This window comes from Carassius gibelio, chromosome B22 (assembly GCF_023724105.1).
Source record: "Carassius gibelio isolate Cgi1373 ecotype wild population from Czech Republic chromosome B22, carGib1.2-hapl.c, whole genome shotgun sequence".
Classification (NCBI taxonomy): domain Eukaryota; kingdom Metazoa; phylum Chordata; class Actinopteri; order Cypriniformes; family Cyprinidae; genus Carassius; species Carassius gibelio.
The window spans coordinates 8,517,448-8,538,876 of NC_068417.1; the positions used below are offsets into that span (position 1 = coordinate 8,517,448).

The window sequence follows — 21,429 nt, forward strand, 5'->3', positions numbered from 1 at the left end:
GAGATCCTTCGAGTGACCTTGTAGGACTCAATGAAATCTTACACTTGACAATGATCTGGGAATTAGCCTCGATGATGCCCAGGCTGCTCATGGCCACGCAGGTGTAGTTGGCCGACTCACGGACGCTGTTTAACTCTAGAACGTTCCTGCCAACTGGCATCTCATCCTCCGGTGTCAGGTCCTCAGAGTTAAGCATCCACTTGACATAGGGCATGGGTGAGCCGACGGCGACGCACGTGATGTTGACACTACCGCCCGGCATGATCTCTTGGGTAGTGGGGGGCGTGATGGAGAAACGCGGGGGCACACGACGAACTGCAAAGGGCGGAGGAATGGCAACAAGAAAAAGAGAAAGAGAAAGGTAATGACACGCCGATGAAAATGAGCCTTTCTTTAGAACCTACAAGATGTTGTCTACAGAGAGAACAACATATTATTAAAAAAGAATGAGACTAAAACTTCACAAACATTTGGGTTTATACAAATTAAAATAATGATAAAGTAACTTAATTAACAAAACTTCACCAACAATATAGATTGACATTAAAGCAACAAGTTCATTGCAACAAGGTTCCATTGACCAATATTTGACCCATCACAGCACAATTAAATTTTCACAAAAATCTATTATGAGTTTCTCATCTTTAAAATGAGATCTCTATGTGGCTTATAACTACAGTGAAAATGAAAAGCATGAATTACTGTTAGAAAGTAGTTTTTTTTACTATGCATAAAATAGTGTGAACAACAAAACTTTTTTTGATATTTTTTTTTATCTGCCCATGCTAAGGAAACCTTACATATGTATGTACACATTGGTACGTACATGCACTAGTAATGTGATTCCCTCCAAGAGGGACTAAAGATGAGAAACCTTAATCAGATTTTTGTGGTTGAGAGTAGATCAATTGGACAAAGCCTTTTTAAGATCTGACACGTTTCCATTGATAGATGCAGCTGTCATTTTCACAGACATCATGCAGAAATAGGTAGAGGTCAACCAAAGAGTAAATGGGAACAAGAAAACCAGAGAGAAGAATCTGAGATAAAATGCATAGAGGAATATAACTGAAGGGTCGCTAGCATGCCCAGACAAAAGACAACTGGAGAGGAAAAAAAGAGAAATATAAGAGAAAAGAACGCGCAAAAGAGCCAGAAAGAGGAAGAAAGGGAAGGGTTGGGAAAAGGAACGAAGGGGAAACCCACTTTATTGCAGAGAAAGGCTTTTTTTATGGTCTCCAGCCAATATGACGTAATGTGACAGGATAGTATTGTCACATTGCGGTCTTGGCTAGACGTAACACAAAAGTTACAGCGGACGTTCTGGATTCAGTCAATAATTAGCTGTTGGTTCAACTCAACTAACTATCACACACACATCAATAAAACAATAAAAAGAAAGAAAATGATACAGATGCTGGTCTACAATGATGACAGCTATGCACCTCAACTACCGAGATGCCAAACCTACACACGAGAGAAAAGATGAAGGATCTGTTGGGGGAAAGGGTTCGATATGAGTTATGGCAGATATGGAGTTGGCCAGGTTGTACAACAGGCTTTTTTAATAGCCTGTCTGGCTTGTTCATTCTTGGTAACCTTGCTATTTTGACACGACTCGTTACAAAGTCAAGAACAAATGGAAACATATAAGACTATAAAATACAGAATCTGTTCCAAAACCTAGCAAGCTGCCTAGGCAGATACCTTCTAAGGCAACTTTCAACAAATATTCTAAATACCCAACTCACAACTGTTTCCGATACAGTCTGCCACAATTATTGGGTAAAGCAATACATTTTTAGTTAGACTGAAATATCTTAAATTAAATTATTCCATAAACTTGACCTTTTGTGTGGATTTTGGGATTGACTTTTTACCACAAGGATACATGCTCATAGCAATTCTCATATAACTATGTTAGAAATCAATATAAAGTTGCTTATGAAACACTGAGTGTTAGGTGTACATATATACATCTAGGTAATCTTGCAAGGTTTTGGAACAGCACATTTATAATTAGAATACTGATGTTACATGTAAAATTTAGTATTGCACCAAACTTTGTAGTTTGGTCCCCCAAGAATCTTCAAGGCAACTGCCTTATTGATGTCAGTGGATGTAAAATGACAATGAATTAAGAAGTAGGGTGGTGCTAGGTGTGTACTAAGATGGCGAGTGGTGAGGGGGTCATGCCTCATTTACATTTGGCAAGAGGAGAAAGGAAAGACAGAGGGACAGAAATGGGTGTTGGGGCTAGCTCAAAAAAAAAAAAAACCAAACTTTAAACCAAATTTACAACCCCACAAAGACACAACGAGGACAGGAACAACAGGTAGAGATTGGGCACAAGCAGAACAAGACCTAGGCTGCAAGACAGCAGACGGGAACCAGACAGACGGGAAAGACTACATGGTGGACGTACATTTGGGACAGAGACAGAAGGGAAATAACACAGGGAGTGAGAGGTGGGAACTGGGGCAAAGAGGAGACTGTAACTCTGGGCCAACTGGTATAAAAGCATGTTGGTTTGACTTCTCACACAATGGGGCTTGAAATACACGATTAAACTCTCACCATCGCCTCGGACAACAGCAGCCAAAGAGCATAAAGTCCTGATTTTGTAAACACCATTTAAAGTTCAGTGGGTTTAAATCTAGTTTGAATGTTTAGAACATTTAGAATTGTAAAAAACTTTTGGAAAATAAATATTACTAAGAACTTTAAAATTTAGAAATACGGTTATAGTTAGTCAAGTTAACAGGCTCTACTCTAATTAAACATGAATACATTCACAGTTTCAGAGAGCCAGTGTGATCTCGGTTCTTGTCCAGTGAGTGAAAAACACATTCTAACTCAATCCATTTCATAATCATGAATTAAACAAGATCAAGTTAACTTTGTTATTTATTTATACATTTATAATAATATTTAAAAGTTTTTTAAATTATATGCATTTTATAATAAATGTATCAATTTTGTTACTGATTGTTTTTTTTTTTTTTTTTAGTTTAGTTAAAATAGTAATATATTTCTAGGAAATTTCCAGGTTCAATTGAAGTGAAGCTCTGTCCATAGCATTTTGAGGCATGATAACTTCTATAAAAAACATTTTTTTTTCTAATTAAATTTTTTATTTTTTATTATTATTTAAAAAACGCACCTTAATCGTGTAACTGAAATGTAATCCTTTTTTCCTAAATTGTTTTCTTTGGTAATCAACATCACACCACAAATGCAACAGAGCAACATTTGCACTGAACCTGGATCACTCCTCTAATTCAGGAAAAATATTCTTAATTTGTTTAGAAAACAAAAACAACATTAAAATAAACAATGACACACTGAAACGACCCCCACCCCCATATAAATGCATATTGAACAAATGTTGTTGAAAGGGCAGCCCACATATCACAATGTGCATGCATGACAGTGATTGCAGGAATGGCGTCAACGGAATGGCACCACACTATCAACCAGGCCTACAGCTAGTCAACACATATTTGAGGCATGCAACCCTCCCCAAGTGCAACATTTTAGGGACCAACACAACTGAACTGTCGAAGTTGGTGAATTCGACACAGCACACACAGATAATAGCAATGCAAGTGTGTTTTAACAATGACAGAACACAGTGCAATGTGATAGTGACAAGACGAGCGTGATTCTTCTAGTGTGGATTAATGATGGAGAGGCCCAGATGCAATTTGCTGATGTTTAAGAATTTCCTGCACTGATTTTAGGAAAATAAATATAGTAAAATATAAAAACATTTTAAATAAGCCAAAATGCTAAATAAACACACATACTATATGAGTTGCGCTGACACAAATTGCGTGTGGGCCTAAAAATGGGCGATGCAACATTTGGCCATTCTTAAACCAAGTCTAAAGAGGCTAAAAACTGCAGCTTGTTTTCCTAAGGTCAAATTCAGGGAATTATTCATTCTATTGTTACATGCTCAATCTACACTTGAACATTCCCGATTCTAATCAAAAGTCAGACTGAATTGGGTCATTTTCTAAACGGAAAAACCATTTGAAAAGACCGCGAGGAGCCTGGCAACTTCAGAGTCACAGGGAACAAAGCATCACGCTCAAATAAACTGTGGCAAACGGGGGAATCATAAGCAGGTCTAATGTTTTCAGATGCATGTCGACATTTACGGCTGTCGCTATCGATGGATCGGCCTTTGAAATGCCATCGCATGAAGCCATCCTGGGCTCTATCTATGTCCTGACACATGGTCCTATAGCTAAATTCCTGATGTTTGATGTTGCTCTCCGCTGTGATATTTGGAGAAATATACATAACAGTCCAATTGGATGGACCTGCTCCTCATTCACTATGACCAGAAATCAAGCAGGCCGAGAACAATCTCTTTGAGGTCCAGAGACGAAATCCCATTTCAAGCCCAATGTGGAGAAAAAAACAACTCATGAGGTCTTACAACGCACAGAGAAAGACAAAATCAAAAGGCCAAAGAGTGCCTCACTCCTTATGCTTCCTGACTAGGAAGAATCTAAGGTGGACATTAGCGGCCATTTTGAGACAGTCTGTCCAGCCCCAAAATGAAGGTAGGAAGGGAAGCTGAAATAGTGCGCAGCCTTTAATGTCACCTTGAAGCTGAGATTACACCCTGTTTGATGTCCAAAACCCACAATAATACATTTCACTTGAAGGTAGCGAGGCCATTTGCATGCAAACGGCAGGGGTTCCCTGTATTAACACACACACACCTCCGCCACTGCAATGCAAAGCAGCCTCAGTTGGGTTTCGGACCAGTTCTAGTAATGAAAATTGGTGCATTTGTAAAACACTACCTCCTGATTGTCTGGTCAATGCATGAGAAGTGTTCAGCTAAATCCTCAGACTGAACTGCATTTTAGATTTTGCACCAAAACCTGTCCCTTTATGACATTTTTACCGATCAAAGTTAGCCTTCATTTCCACAAGTAGAGGGTGTGATCTAGCTTGCATTTCTATTTGAATACCAACACAGCATGCAAGGACATGCAAAACATCCCAAAGTGGTGGCAGTGGGGTTCACATGCATCTCCATGCGCATACACTGAACATACTCATAGCATTTAGCATGGCATTCGGTACAGCTCAGTTTTCCAGCATCTCAGAGTGGATCTTTGAGGTCTTGTTTCCTCGTCTCGGGGGCTAATTGCTATTAATATTGCCCTGAAAATATTCTGGGATCTTGTATCTTTAACATTTTGGCATTTTGTGGAGTTGAATGGCGGAACGGTTAAGAGCTTCATTGTCAGGCGGCAACAATGAAAGATTATCGACTTCATTGGAACAAGAAGAATCATAATTTCTGTTATTAATTTTTCACACGAAATAGAAGAGAACTAGATAAGTTAAGGCTCAGAGGGGGAATTTTGCCATACGGAGGCAATTAGCTTAAACGCCTGGGGTAGACGGCTAACAAGAAGATCTAGTCAAAAAAATACTGAGGATATTTGAAAAGAGTGGCTCGCCATTGAACGCTGTAAATGGCAAAATTTATATATATATTTTTTTTTTGCAGCACATTAGCTTTTTTTTTTAAACATGCAATTCTAGTGGCCAACACACTCTTTAAATTAAACATTTCCACTGGTCTCATTTTCAAGCTACAGTATGCTATCCACTAGCATTTCTTTAATGTTTAAAATGTATTTTTGTTATTGCTAGTGTGCATCTAGGGAACGCTAATATGCTCAGTCTGTTACACTATCTACATGCTAGGCAGCAGTAACAAGCTATCAGGGTAAATGGGGCACAGATATCACAGTGGGAACAGCCGGATATGAAAAATAAAGCTCTGTCAATAAATGCCAGACCCTAAGAGACAGAGTAGCGGCAAAGCGCACTTCATTATTTATAGCCTCAATTCATGTGGCGTCGCCCCCCTCCCAACAACACAGTGTCTGTAAAAACTGAATAATTCAGACAGCCATTTAGTCTCAGACATCACGAGACAGTCGGCACACGTTAGCATTAGCAAAGAGAAGTAGAGACTCTTATTCTATGCCATTATCCCTGACAGACAGACAAACGGCCATCTGAACCATCACTACACTGGGGAGAGCGATGAGCTATCCGCACAATTAGACAAATTTATCAGATTAAATGCAAGCTTTCCGGCTGATTTATCATTATACAGCAAAAAAAATTATAATTGCAATGACTAAAGAATGGACAATGTAGATGTTAATATTAAGTTATATTATATTATATTAATATAATATAAGTATTTGCAATTTAAACTTAACATTTACATTTAAAAATGAGTTAAATTAAACTTTAAGACAATATTAAACTAATAAGATTACATTTTTGTTTTAATGGGGTAAAAAAAGGCACAAAAAAAAAAACTATGATATTTCAATTTCATTTAAAATGTACATTTAACTTAAATTAAAAGAGTTCAATGTAAACTTGAAGATATTATTAATTTTTTTTGCTTAAAAAATGCCAACTGAATAAGATTTTTTTTCCCAATTTTAACTAATACAGAATTTTAATGTACACACTTTTGGCTCTCAAGTAAATTATAATTTATTTAAAGGTAAATTTTGATATTTTCGCTTCTAAAACAAGACAAAGTTTCGGAAAATCTCCTCAAAAGTGTGTGGACGACCATAAAAATGGTAAATATTGTAGTGGTTCCTAAAGCTCTGCATGCAACCAACTTGTAAAGCTAAATTACCTTAAGCCAAAAGGCAGACGGGACTTCGATATGCATATGAAACTTTGCATTAGCGAAGGATTAACAAAGCACCTGCTTTTTGTTCTGGTCCAATTTGGGGGTTTTAATACAGTATGTCTCAGTGATATAAAAACCACTTCAGATGTACACTGGCAACCAGGATTCGAGCGGATGATAAATCCTAATTTGATTGAGCCTGCAGACTGCGAAAGGGCAAGAGGCAGTCAGTCATCACAAGGAAATATCGCTAGCTTGTTGCGGCTCTGGAATAAAGCCTGTTTTCTGGGGGGCCACATGAAGTGCGGAGATCATTATATCTGCCAATGATCCACATGGCACAAAAACGAATTAGCAGAAGGGAATTTGCAAGCTTTCGTGTGGAAGAACGGCTTTGTAATTGAGAAGATGGCGGGAAAACTGTCTGCAGTAAGAGTTTACAAGAGACGACAGAGCACAGAAACACAAACCACATCTAACAAACCAGAAACTAGAACGCAAAGGGAGTCGAAAATGAACAAAACTAAGGGTGCACATCACAAGAACACCACAACACAGGGAATGGACTGAATAAGTAGCCAACAAAGGCTTGAATTCTCGTTTTGGAAAAAACAAAGAAAATAATAAACCTCACAAGAACACAGGAATGCAACAAAACACGACAGCCAAAGGAATTACGTCTCGAGGCATGCAAGCGCAGTTACATTCTCCCATCATGCATCAGGCTGTGGTATACTTTCAAATGCGAGATATCCATGACAGCATAAGCATTTTCTTTGGGCAAAAGCAATACTGAAGGATGCAAAAGAGAAAAGGCCCCACAATGCAAACTTAAACATAAAAAGAAAAACGAACCCGAATTAGCGGGTTAGTTAGTACTAGTTTATGCAATTAAATCAAATCTCTCAGAATTTAAAAGTTATTTATCAGCTTAATTTTAAACTCCGAATCGCCAATGATCCTTCCAATAGATCAGTCAAGGTTAAGGTTTTAATACATGTTGATTTTGCGTTTTTTAATGTGGGTTAAAAAAAGTGAAAAAAGAAAAAACACACCAACCTTCTCGAAGCTCTGAGGGATGTAAAGGGGTTGATGCAGAACACAATGACATGAGGAGAAGAGAAAAATAGGGGAAACACAGAGAGAGTAAAAAAGGCCACCTCAAGGCTTTTAGCTGCTACATTTCTCTGACTGATGTCGCCTGATTATTTATTGCGTGACACGCGACATGTCTGCCACGTTAACCTGCTTTGACCCAAACAGTTTGATTCACCCCAGTGGTTGCGTTCAGCCACTGGCGTCTATTCAAGCATGTTATAACAATGCAAAATTACAAGGTCTTTAGCCGCCTGAAGAGCTGCCACTGCGGCTTTAATTACAGAAACAAAACAAAGACACAAAAACAGAAATCAATGAAACAACCCAAAGTGCAAACCAAATCAAACCGACCATACAAATAAAACCCCACATAATTAGCATTAAAGTTAGCAGCTACAATCAAGACAACCGATTCTAAAGGCGTCGCGCTATTATGCGACATGTAAATGCAGTTTCGCTCGTATAAACGGCTGAGCGGTTTCCTCCATCGTAGCTGCTAATTTCAAGTGCCGTTAACTCTAGAACAGAAAACATTTGATTGTACCCAATGATTAAGCTTTGAAAACAAAACCAAAGGACACGGGATACTTAATGCAGTATGCGCATAATCAGTGAGACATTAGCATACCTATGTTGAATTAATTATCGCTGTGGTAATTTGAATGGATTTCAGAAATCTCCAGTCGGCCAATTACTGAAATGTCACCAGACATCAGATCAAATGCAACTGAACATCTAAAGTCTCTTAAAGTTGTATGACTAAAATACTTCAGAACTGAGTAAAATAGTGATAATCCACTTGAGGTCGTAGTTTTACCCTGACTTTACCACGGTATAAGGCATAATGTGCCTAAAATACCCTTACTATGGTAATGTCACTGTAAAAGTAAGGCCTCTTGTGGTTTATATCTTTAAATAACTGGTGGTAACTGATAAAACACACCAACAGTCAATCATTTATGATAATCACTATGCATTTATAATTTGTAAATTAATTAATAAACGGATAATTTCCCTCAAAATGATAATTCTGTCATTTACTCAACCTTATTTGTACCTCTTTAAAACACAAAAGAAGATATTTTTTTGTCCATTCAATGAAAGTAAATAAAGTCTAAGGTTGAAATCTCATAATTTGCATTCTACTGAAGAACAAAAATCAGACTGGTTTGGATTAATGGGAGTAAATGACATAAATTTAATTAAAACTGTATCTGTCGTTTTGAAATGGAGCGTCTGCATCTTTTCTAGTTGGAGAACAATAATAACTATAATAATGAAAAGACAACTCTCTGACCCATTTTATAATGGCCGGTGAATAATTTATCCGGAACAAAGTTATTTGGTACACAGCGGGTAAACCCATCCCATGCACTGTCTTTTTAAATATGCATTAAATAAATAATACATGCGCAAAATGCATCTGCCAAGATTGATTAAAATCATCAACCTGGAGATTCAACTCCTCTTAAGGTTAGCATCGAGAGTCGTCTGTGCTAATGCACTGCCTTAAAACAGTCGTTCCATTATAATAATAATCACTGAACCAAGACAGGTTTAGCAATTACTTGTTAGCATGTTACATTTTGAAGGTATACACTTGTGATAAGCAACATGCATATTGTTCACCTCGCAACAATTTACCTTTTTTCCTTTTTGGAGGGAATAAGATTAGCATTTTGATTGGTTTATAGCATTGGCCAATCAAAATCAAGACTTACCATTATCCTCTTCAACCTAAAAAACTTGATTATACAACATACCTGTACGACCCATTGCTCCGCTCGTCAAAGAGAAGACTGAAAACTACCCAGTAAGTATTGAAAATGAGCATATTTTATTATATGCAATATGTGCTTTAGTGTAAAGACTCTATTGGTTAATATACAACAGGTCATGTGACCAGTCGCGCATCTCTAATTGGTTGTTTTCGATGGTCTCCGAAGCCAGGTTGCTCCCTACCTCGCACATACAGGTTGGCAGGGGAAGAGTATCGGACGCCTTCCACGTTAGACGCCACACACTCGTACTTCCCCTGGTCGGTTTCCTCAGTGTTTTCTATCTGCAGAGCACCTGGGAGGAAAAAAAACACCCCAAAGAAAGGGATGAAAGACAGAGAGAGAGGGAGAAGACAGCAAACTATTAGTGGTTGGAAAGTAACAAGGCTGTCAGAAACCATTTTATTTTTTGTATGTTTGGTGCAGCATCGTATTCCTCATAAATTGCTCAAAGGCCTTTCCCATTTGAAAGCCAACTTTGTCTTTTAACACTAACTCACTGTGTTGAATCTGAGCAGTTCCACACTCAAGGCAAGAAAAATTAAACTGATCTAAATATGTCTGAATACATCCAGTCAAACGCGAACGGAAAAGAACTAGCAGCGATGTTATGGTGTTCGCAGGAGTGCTGGATCGCATCAATCAGCGCGCAGGGAAGTATCAGAGTCTGGAGTCGAATATGATAAACCACTGTCAGTCTCAAAGGGGGGAAAGTTGGTGAGGGTCAAGAGTGAGCTGTGAGCTGAACATCCATTAGTTCATGTCGAAATGTGCTGCACAGGGCTGAAGTGTAGCACAACACTTAAATCCCATGGCATGAATTATTTCTTTTGGTCCCCCAAGAGCAGTAATAATACTCATGTCAGTGCATACCACAGAACTGAGAACGGCTATTTGCAGTGCATGATAAACACTAGATATTCCTCCATATTATGCCCCAGGGTTGGGTCGTAACCAAGGTCATTGATTGCCCTGTATTCCAAAACACATGCAGTTTGAGAAGTTTGAGATCTTTCAAAACTTTCTAAAGGTCTTACTTAAGGGCTAAGGATAAAGGCTATAGGGGTTATAGGGGTCATAAGGTTTGAAGAAGGGGTTGGGTTCAATGTAGGGGTGTGCGATATGATGGTTTTTGATCTTGGATGATAAAACTGTCTCCACAATCTACTTTTGAAGAAATATCATAGTATCATGCTACAGCCAACATTTTATCAGTTGTAGTTCTGGTACCCCGTCTCAATCGTAATACTGTCAAGTATTGCCACCAAAATGCTGTAGTTACCAACAGTGGCACATTTTTGAGGATAAACAACTAAAACTAAAACATTTTTTGCAAGCAACATTTTATTATACTACATGTGATCATTTGTTTGTTTTATATACTACATGTGGCTCATTGCAGTTTTAGTAAGTTAGGCGCTACTGTATTTGTTGCTGTACTTTTGAATGCCGCAGATGGGGAAGTGTGTTTTTTGCAAACTATAAGGCTACAGTTACCAACAGGGACTCATTTTCTGAGTCTAAATCACTAAACCCAAGCCTTATAGTTCAAACTTCATAAGAGGTATTTTAACTGCCTGTGAAAACATTTCAGGCAAGCAACATTCTCATTATGTTATACTATATGTGATCAATTGTTTTGAGGGCTCCTTACGGTATTACACCTTCTTTTCCATATTTTCCGTGATGCATTGCGACTATAGAGTTCCCTTGAAGCAAAAGCAGCAGAATTGAGGCCTAAATGTTCCACCTGAGCAACTGCAACTGAGGTGACCAAGAATGCTAAGTTTCTGTATCCAACAACCGTTCCATTACCAGTGGGGCTTTACCCACTAAGCCGCCCCACCTCAACTTTTCTTTATCTGTCTTTCAGTACTCCACCACTGCATTTCGACAGGTAGCGTCAATACGGCCCTCTCTCCTGGAGAGACATTCATTCTGGCTGAACGAAGACATCAACCTTCGACTACCGCCACATGCGGCGGCGGGACATCAACAGCAGGGACTCACGCTGCGGTTTAAGCGCACAGTCTGCATCCTGTGGAACATTCTGTGTGCCAACCAGATTCTGGCTTCTGGGTGGATGACTCACACCTGCTCGCGGCGGATCAACAGCATGATGGGATCAGGGAGTTTAGAGGCGTGGCAGGGAGAGACAGAAATGGAAGGTGGTTTCTAGAGTGTGTGCACTCGTACACGGATCGTTTGATGTGCACATTGGCACAGCGGGCGGCCAGGCGACAGCAGGTGGGCTTGGAGAGCATTCGAAAGTCTCCTCAGGTGCGCAGCTGAACGGGAACCGCTCGCGCACAAACTGTGCTACGTGACGCCAGAAAAATCCGGTGAAAATCTCCACCAGGCATTCGGCCTCCTTCCTTAGTCGATTCTAGAGCTTCTGACTGCAGAAAACAGGCACGAATTTGAATGTTATTGGAGCAGGGGCTGATAAATAAACCATGCCACAGTGGTGCACCGAGCTCTCAGAGGAGCTCTGAGTTCTCCCCGTCTTTGGCTTTGGTTGTGATGCCCTTTTCTATGAACCGTTAGCTAATGATTGAGTAATGTCATTGAGGAAATCTTAGCAAGGAACCTAGCATATTCAAATTCATTAAATACAAATTAATTCCCAGCGGCTCCAAAGCAAGCAAATTTTCTCAGAGCTCCTTCCTGCCTGAACAGGACTATTTTGGGTTCTCCTGCTTGCTATTCAGCCGATTGACGATTCCCCACAGACTTCATTACATATTTCCAGCTGAGCCCCCCCCCATTCACGTTTCCACTTTGGTTCGGATAAGCTCACTGAGAATCTATAATCTGGGAAGGGAATTACAGTGTTCCTAGTCTTTCTCAAATCTATCAATCTCTTTGTCTTTACTGTTCAGTGGTACAGAGAAGAAAAGTTAGCTTAAACATTATTAAGGTTTCTGCATACCTTTACTCTCCTAGCCTATATTGGCATCCCGTTTTTTGCTTTTCTCCCAAATAGTCCCTAGCTCACCAAGCAAGAAGGGCATTTAACAGCAACAACAACAACAGCATAAACAAAATCATTCGCTGACTATGTTGTCAGAAAACATCTTTGACCTCTCTCACTTTTCTCTCAAATCTAAAAAAATAAGGTTTTCAATTATTATCTATAATGTACAATTACATTTTGAATTTCTATTCTTCATCCTGTCCGTTGTGTCTTTGGGACTGCTGGTGTAGCCTTTTGTGAGTGGCATCGCTAGCGACAAAACAAGCTGTTATCTTACTTTAACCTGTAGTGTCAAGCTCAAAGAGTCATAACGCCGAACAATACCCTTTATGATAAAAGGCAAGCAGAAATCACTTTCTGAATATCCGTGCCAAGACGCAAGCAGCTAGCTGACATGAGCCCTTGAGCTATGAACTATTATCTGAAGCTGAACAATAGCGAATACATTAGCGGATTCAAATGCCTTCTGAGTGTACTATGTGTAAGCCAATTTAGGGAGGGAGGAAATCTACACAATTTGGTGGAGTTTGTTGGTGGAGCCAACTTGGCATAATCAAAAAAGGATGTGTAAGGTCCTGGTGACTGACAGCCATTCTGTTTTCATGGAAATCTCTCAAGCTACAGATTTCTGATGACCTAGGGCCAGTTTACTATCAGCTTGCACCAGTGCAAACAGTCTTTTGGCCTTAAAAGAGATGTGCATTGACGAATTAGCACTGAAAAGGCGTGGTTATTTAGTGAATATATATTTGTAGGAGTTTCCCTTTCAAACACAAAATGAATGGGAGAAGAGTTTTCATATGAATCTTGCAACGTGATTTATTGTTATTGGTATAAATTACTTGTATTCGCACCATTATTTGAAGGATTTTCAAATTAATACTTTCAAATAAAAATTTCCTTATAATTTTCTCACCCCCATGTCATCCAAGATGTTCATGTCTTTCTTTCTTCAGTTGAAACGAAAGTAAGGATTTTGATGAAAACATTCCAGGATTATTCTCTTTATAGTGGACTTCAATGGCTGCCAAATGGTTGAAGGTCAAAATTACAGTTTCAGTGCAGCTTCAAAGGGCTCTACACAATACCAGACAAGGAATAAAGGTCTTATCCAGCAAAACAATTGTCAATTCCATCTTAAAAAAAATGTTTGCATTGCACTGCTCTCCGATGTACTTCCATGACTTCACGTAATACGTAATCACGTTGAAAAGGTCATGTGTGGTATGAAGTACAGACTCGAACATGCAAAGACTAAGTTAAATGGCATTTACAAAAAAAATTTATGTCTCACTGAACATACAGCAACTTTTAAACCGTCCTCCTTCACCATTTTTTAATTCAGTACTTCAACATGACTAAGTATTACGTGAAGTCATCAATGCGCATCGCAGAACAGTGCAAGGCAAGCATGTGTTTATAAAGCATATACATTTTTTTTTTTTGGAAAATGACAGATCGTTTCGCTGGATAAGAACCTTTTTCCTCGTCTGGTATTGTGTAGAGCCCTTTGAAGCTGCACAGAAACTGTAATTTTGACCTTGAACTGTTTGGTAGACATAGAGTCCACTATAAGGAGAATAATCCTGGAATGTTTTCATCAAAAACCTTCATTTCTTTTCGACTGAAGAAAGAATGACATAAACATCTTGGATGACATCAAGAGTGAGTAAATTATCAAGAAAATTTAATTTGAAAGTGAACAAATCTTTTAATGGCCAAAAAGCATGTCTTAAACTATTTTGCGCTTGAAATGGCTGCAATCGTTGTTGCTTGGAGGAGGCACCGCTGTTTTGGAGTTGCGCTCTCGCATTAATTTGCCCTGTTTAGTTAAATCTGACCCCAAGACCTCTGCTGGCAAATCCAACTAGTCACGGATTGCGGAAAGCTCCACTGCTTCGGTGTCAATGTGACCCATGTCTTTTAAACTGGCTATTAAATGTTTTTGTCACGAATAGCCGGAGTTGGTGCGCGCTCTTGACTGACGGACACGGGGTAACCGCTGACCTGTGACCGGTTCGGGCTTTAGCGATGGCCTCGGGAGATGAAGTCTTGTCATCTCCCGTCATCCCTCTGATCCCGGATCATGGGGGAAAACAGGTTGGGCTGTCTGTTAAGTGGAGGCCGTGTCAGAAGGCAGCTCTGCTGGGGCGTGGAGCGTGGCAGCCAGGTGTGGAGGCGTAGGGAGCCATGAACCGTGACCAGCGCTACCATGCAGCTGTCTATTAGAGCCCGTGTGCACGTGACCGCTCTCAGCATACTTGATTAGGCACGGTAACAGCTCTCAACCAAAAGGAAGCTGACCATCTTCAACACACAGACACAATGGTTTCCAGCACCTACAGTCTCATTTGGGTGATTCAGTTAGTGGGCGATGCCAGGGCACGATTGATTTGTTCGTAGAATCAACCATATTCTTTTTCTTGAATGGATAGAACTGATTAGGAGAGAAAGGTGAAGACTTGGGCTGCTGGGAGAATTTACTATGCATACTTTTTTTGCATGCTTAGAATATCAAGATGGCTGCTAGTTTTGCACAGTACAATGGATGATACAATGCATCCCGCACTTTTAGTTGACCCTCTATTTTTACAGTGTGACTAATGACTTTTTAATTTTACTACAGATTTTTACTTTATATTGTACTTTTTAAACTAAAGCCGGCAGCATATTGTGTATAATGTGTAGTTTTCATTAACTTTTTTATTTTAAACGGTTCTTCTCCCATATTTCTCATTCATATTCTATGTCAAACAAACCTCTAAATATATGCAAAAAGGGAATGTGAAAAAAGTGCAAAAAATTGGTCTGCAATGACTGCAGGACTCGAGTGTTTGTGGACTGACACACACCAAGGTCATTTACTGCGAGAGCATCATCACGGGAGCGATTCGTAATGCAATTGTTGTCAGCTTCCATCTGTTTGGCTTGTAGCGCTAGCATAAAACGTCAATGACGCATGCACACATAGAACGGCCCGCGCTGACTGTCATTTAGTGGTGTACAGGTCAAAACTCAAGCAGACCAAACCCCGCATGAGTTAAATACATAATGTTTACGCACATGCAAACTCGCGACCGAGTCGCTAACCAATCAGAGCGAGCGTGCTGTAATTTAGCGCGGCGTAAGTGTTTAGCACAGACTAAGCCACAGTTTGCAAAAGCCGCCCTGGGCGAGATCTCGGTCTTGGATCACTAATCCCATTATGCAAATGTTGCGTTATAAGTCGCGTTCAGTTAGCGAGCAGCAATATGATTAATGCGCTGCGTTTTTGCTTTATAAATATTCACGTTGGTGTGCGTAATCTAAGCTTTCAGGCTGGAAACTTTTCTAGCTACTGTACTAATACTACTCTGATTGATAATATAACATACTGAAAATGTAAAAAATATAAAAGTGTAATATAAATATAAAAAAAAAAATATATGTATATATATTTATGATATCGCAAACTAAATCAACTTATTTAGGTGAATGTGAACATCTCAATCAATGCAGGCACCAGTAAACATACAAAATTGACCAACATCTGAACAAAGAAAAAGGCCGTAGTGAAAAAATGGTTAAGAAAATTAACATTTGAAGTGTAGCCGTTAACCCTTTGTTCACCCACAACATTAATGTAAAATCAAATGTTTGATGTGTACCTACCTGCTCGCTGTGAAAAAAGGCAGTTTATTGAAGTTAGAAACATCAGATAGTCTTCAGATATAATGACATGAACATGGATCTAGACATCAGTCCTGATATCACCTCCAAACCACACATCTGAGCTAGAAAGAGTAGCTGAATTTGACTAGCTATTGCTATCGTCTGTGTAGCGTTAGCATTGGAGATGAGAGCAGGACTGAGAGGAAAGCAGCGTCGTCATTAGCGTGAACCGTGTAGCTGAGCGCAAATGTCACAGACGAAGGTAAACAGCAACCCGACACCTGTCTAACTCCCAACACTAACATTAAACACACACACAGACACAAACACACACACACACACAGAGACACAGACACAGAATGAAGGCTGGAAGAAGAGCCGGTCCCGTCTGAGCTGCTCTGGAGTTAGCGGTTAGCTTAAGGTTAGTTGTGTTTATAGTGATGTCTTACCTCGGATGGGAGTACTCTCTGGAAAAAGACACAAAACGAAACACACATCAGTTTAGTTGAGGGTTAATTTCAGGCCAGGTTATGAGTCTCCTGATGTACTGGTTAGTTTAGTTTAGTTTAAGGTCATCATCACCACAGATTTAGTAGAAGTTAAAGACCTTCCAGTGCTGGACGTGAGCTTCATCTTTCTTTCTTCTCCTGTTTACACTCCCTAAACGCTTACAACGCTTACAAACAACCTGATCAGGCTGTAACATGCTAATAACGCTAAAGAAAATCATTGTATTTATTTATTTAAAACATGAAAGTAGTTGACGATAATTATAATTGAATAATAATAATAATAATTAATTTATAAATATTTAAAGGCAGTTAATTATTTATAAAAAATTTAATTGATACGTTAAGAATATTACTATAAATAATTGTAAAAAATAATAAAAAAATGTAAAATGATAAAAAAGATAATATAAAGGTTAATTATGCTAAAGAAAATAATTTTAATTAATGAATGAATTAATTTGTTTTTTTAAATGAGGTAGTTTAAAATAATTATAATTGTATTATAAAAATAATAATTTCTTTATAAATATTTAAAGGCAGTTCATTATTTATAAATAAAATAAATTGATACGTTATGAATATTACTATAAATAATTGTAAAAAATAATATAAAATGTAAAATGATAAAAATATAATATGTACAGTAGGTTAATTATGCTAAAGAAATCTAATTAATATATTTTTTTAATTAGGTAGTTGAATATAATTTTATGATAATACATTTATTTATAAATATTTAAATGTATTTATAAATATTGAAAATACATGTATATATTTATTTATACATATATATTTAATATATTTATAAATGTAAAAAGTTAATAAACTATAAATATTAATATAAATAAATGCAAAAAATAATATTACATTTATTGCCGAGGCTGCACAGCATAGAAAAAGATGTAATAATAAATATACATGTTCCTTCATAAACTATATATACAAATCTATAAATTCATAATATTTAAAGTAAATATAATATACAATGATATAAAAGGTTTAATATAAAAATGACATAAAATATAACAATTTAACAATGAATTACTTTATAATAATAAATAAAGATAACATTTTATATTCTAAAAATAATATGTAAAATGTAATTTAAATAAATGTATTTATATATCACATTTTTAAACAATGTTTTATTTTTATTAATGACATTTTTATATTTGATTCTACAAGAAAACCCCATTGAGCTGTCCAGTAAAGGTGAGCCTGAACTACTGGACAAGTGAAGGCAGTGAATCTAGTAGCGATCTGTTCCTGAGTAAACTGTATTTCCTCACTATCTCTGGCGCTGGAGCCGTTCTCGCGCTGAGCTCTGTGTCCAGCAGCGGCGTGAAGGTCATCTCTGAGCGTCAAGGATATTTTGCCTGCTTCATATGAACTCCTCAAGCGTACGTTTACACAGTGTCCCTGTTTGACCAATCACTTTTAGAATAATTCTGTGCCTTGATGAACAAAATACAATAACAGTGAAAATAAGAGAGTTTTCACGCCAACAACTATATTCTATAAATCAACATTCTATATTACGAATAATACTTTTTTCATAAATGCTATAACGGAATATTTCATTTTAAATAAATAATGATAAGTTTTAATATTCTTAAGTTGTATTTTTTAATTCATATGACTGCGCAAATTATATACTATTAATTAATTAGTTAATAATTTAAAATAACTGATAATTAAAATAATTAGAATCAATGAATTCATATAGCACATAATTAATTGCTATAATAATATTTACGAATATTTATTTGTTTTATTTTTATGTTATTGCTTGAATTTCGTTTGGCTCGGCTGTACGGTAAAGAAAAACAATTTAAACTGAATTAAAATAATTATTGGGATAACACTGTGCCTTGACTTACCAAACACAATAAAGCGAGTGTAAATAAGAGGATTGATCCAGTATTTATCCTGACGAGCCTCATCGCGCTGAATAATTGACGCTACACGTCGACGGGGCGTCCACAAGCAGGCAGAATATTCCTGGTTTAGAGTCGTTTATGTATATTTTAGGAGTTGAGGAGGGATCGGGAGCGTTAGTATCAGGGCAGCAGAATTAGCTCCAGCTAGAGACAAAGTCACGGTTAGCTTCGGAAAGAACTGGTTAGGTGAGGTTAAAGGTTAAAGGTTAAAGGTTCACAAACACACAGACGTCTCAAATCAAGTGGAGACTGCCTCAAGAAGCTCCCAGACTGTTGTCCTTTATAAGGAGCGAGTCAGTGACCTTAAAAAAGGCTGGACGAGGCACTGATGTCCCATCACTGACCGATGAGATGCGACTGTCTACATGTGCTTTAGAAAGCAAAGCAAAGTCTAAAATCCACAACATCTACAACTCGATAAAAAAAAACATTTAAATTAAATAATAATATATCAATAATATAATGATATAAGTGTCTTTTAGTAAATTAAATATTCCAATTTATGCCTATATTTAAAATATATAATTAATGATTTGTATAATAATAATAATATTAAAATATAAAATAATAATATAAAATAATAATAGGACTAAAATGTTCATAATACACAATTTTTTTAATATATACATTTATATTAAACATTTAAAAAATTATACAATTATTTTAATAAAAAGTATTCAAAATATTCACATTTATATCTATACTTACAATACATAATTACTGATTAATACGATTAATATTAACCATATATGAATTTAACAATTTCACAATAATGTTTGCTTATGAGAAAATCAAAATGATAATTTATTATAACATTAAAATCAAATATTTCATATTTATCAAATCCAATAAAAATAATAATAGTTAATTTTAAAGTACATTTGATATCTGAATATAATATATAACATAGCCATTTATTAAATAAATGTATATAAAGTGTTTATAATTTTGTATGAATATTCTAATATTATTTAGTCTTTTAAATCAAATAATTTGAAGCTGTGCATTAGTCTCTCTCTGAACTATTATTATTATATATATTTTAACCTACAGCAGTAGATCAATGCGTCAGAACAGAGATGTTTGTCTTATTCAAAAGATCTTGATGAATGTCTCTGGGCCCCAGGTTTGGAAACTCAAGAGATCAGTTTCTGTTCGGGACGGAGGTACACACAGGAACGCAGGAGGTTCAGCTACAGGCCTTTTTATCATCATTGTAAATCCCTCCAGAAACATCCGTCAACACTTCGACCTCCTCCATGAACAAAAACACACTTCAGCTAGTCTGAGCTGAGGTTCAAAACCCTGTTAAACATGTGAACCATGGTATATTCAAATAAAAGAAAACATTCAGAAAATTTATAGAAATTGTAATTTATATATATATATTTTTAAAATACATACAGGCAACTATAGCGTTTTTATGAAGATATTAATTAGCAAATTAATATTACATTGTAAATAATAATAATTCAATAATTATTATGAATAATATTAATTAGCAGAAATATTTAGACAAATATATTTAACACACATATATACTTAAATGTACTTAAAATAATATTGGTTAATAGTGCCAAATATAATTACACACACAAAATAATAATAATAATAATAATATTGTTATTATTATCATTCAAATTATCACTTTAAATGTGTAATTAAATATGTTACGTTTAAACATGTAAAAGTCTCTACAATGTGTTTTCTAACAATAATTAGCACAATAAGATGAGATTATAAATAATTATTAAACAATTATTAAAATAATAGTAATTAGCAAAAAAATTCCCAAATAGACTCATATACTTTAATTAAATTATTAATATATATTTATATAATATATTTATAATATTAATATATTATAGTATAGTATGTATATATATAAATATATATATATATATATATATATATATATATATATATATATATATACATATTAATATATATATATATATATATATATATATATATATATATATATATATATATATATATATATATATACATATTAATATATTAATATTATTAAAATCTATTAATAACAAAATAAAACAACTATTATTTAAATATATTAAATCATAAAAAGTATTATTATTATTATTATTATTATTGTTGTTGTTCAAATACTTATGTAAAATCTGTTTATGTAAAAATTGTACAACTTTTATTTTAAATATATTCCATAAATATCTGAACAGTAATAATTTTTATTACTATCATTATGTATTTAATATATTTAAAAGAATACTTGTATAATTTTTGTACATAAACAGAATTATAGCCTTATAATTAAAGGAGTAGTTCTCTTCCAGAACAAAAACTGACAGATAACATACTCATCCAAGATGTAAAGAAATCATGTTTTTTGAGTGGGATTTTCTCCATCTAATGGACTTCTGTGGTGGCCAGGAGATTGGTTTGTCTTGATAAGACCCTTCTTCCTCGGCTGGGATCGTTTCGAGGCGTTTGAAGCTGCCCTGTGGAGTTCAATCTCGGGGGCACCACAGAAGTCCATTACAACGCCAGGCTGGAGCTTCTGAAACCCTAATCTGTTCTTCTTTTGTTTTATAAGCATCTGAATCGTAGTGGATGCTCTGGAGAGCTGCATGTGAACAGAGAGCACTAGTAAATCCACACGCACACAAGCGCTTTCTGCAGTGTGTCATCCTCTAAAGCTCGAGAGAAACAGGGAATCGTTTCATGTTAGTGGGCAAGGAGAAGAGAAAGAGATACGGAGGGAACAGACAGACGTTCAAGGGAAAGGAGA

At 36.4% G+C, this 21,429-nt stretch overlaps 1 protein-coding gene across 16 annotated transcripts in view; it reads right to left on the reverse strand.

Annotated features, from left to right (window-relative positions):
• The window catches only part of LOC127987450 (receptor-type tyrosine-protein phosphatase S), a 190,140-nt gene that overhangs the window by 60,183 nt on the left and 108,528 nt on the right, over positions 1–21,429 (reverse strand). For 15 of the 16 annotated variants that reach the window (XM_052589784.1, XM_052589783.1, XM_052589787.1 and 12 more), the window contains 2 exons: positions 9,764–9,874; positions 43–315 (listed from right to left, as the gene is read on the reverse strand). In XM_052589784.1, coding sequence (XP_052445744.1) covers positions 43–315; positions 9,764–9,874 — 384 coding nt within the window. Of the gene's footprint in view, positions 1–42; positions 316–7,762; positions 9,735–9,763; positions 9,875–21,429 lie in introns of those variants that run through there. The other variant, XM_052589794.1, reaches the window with a different exon arrangement.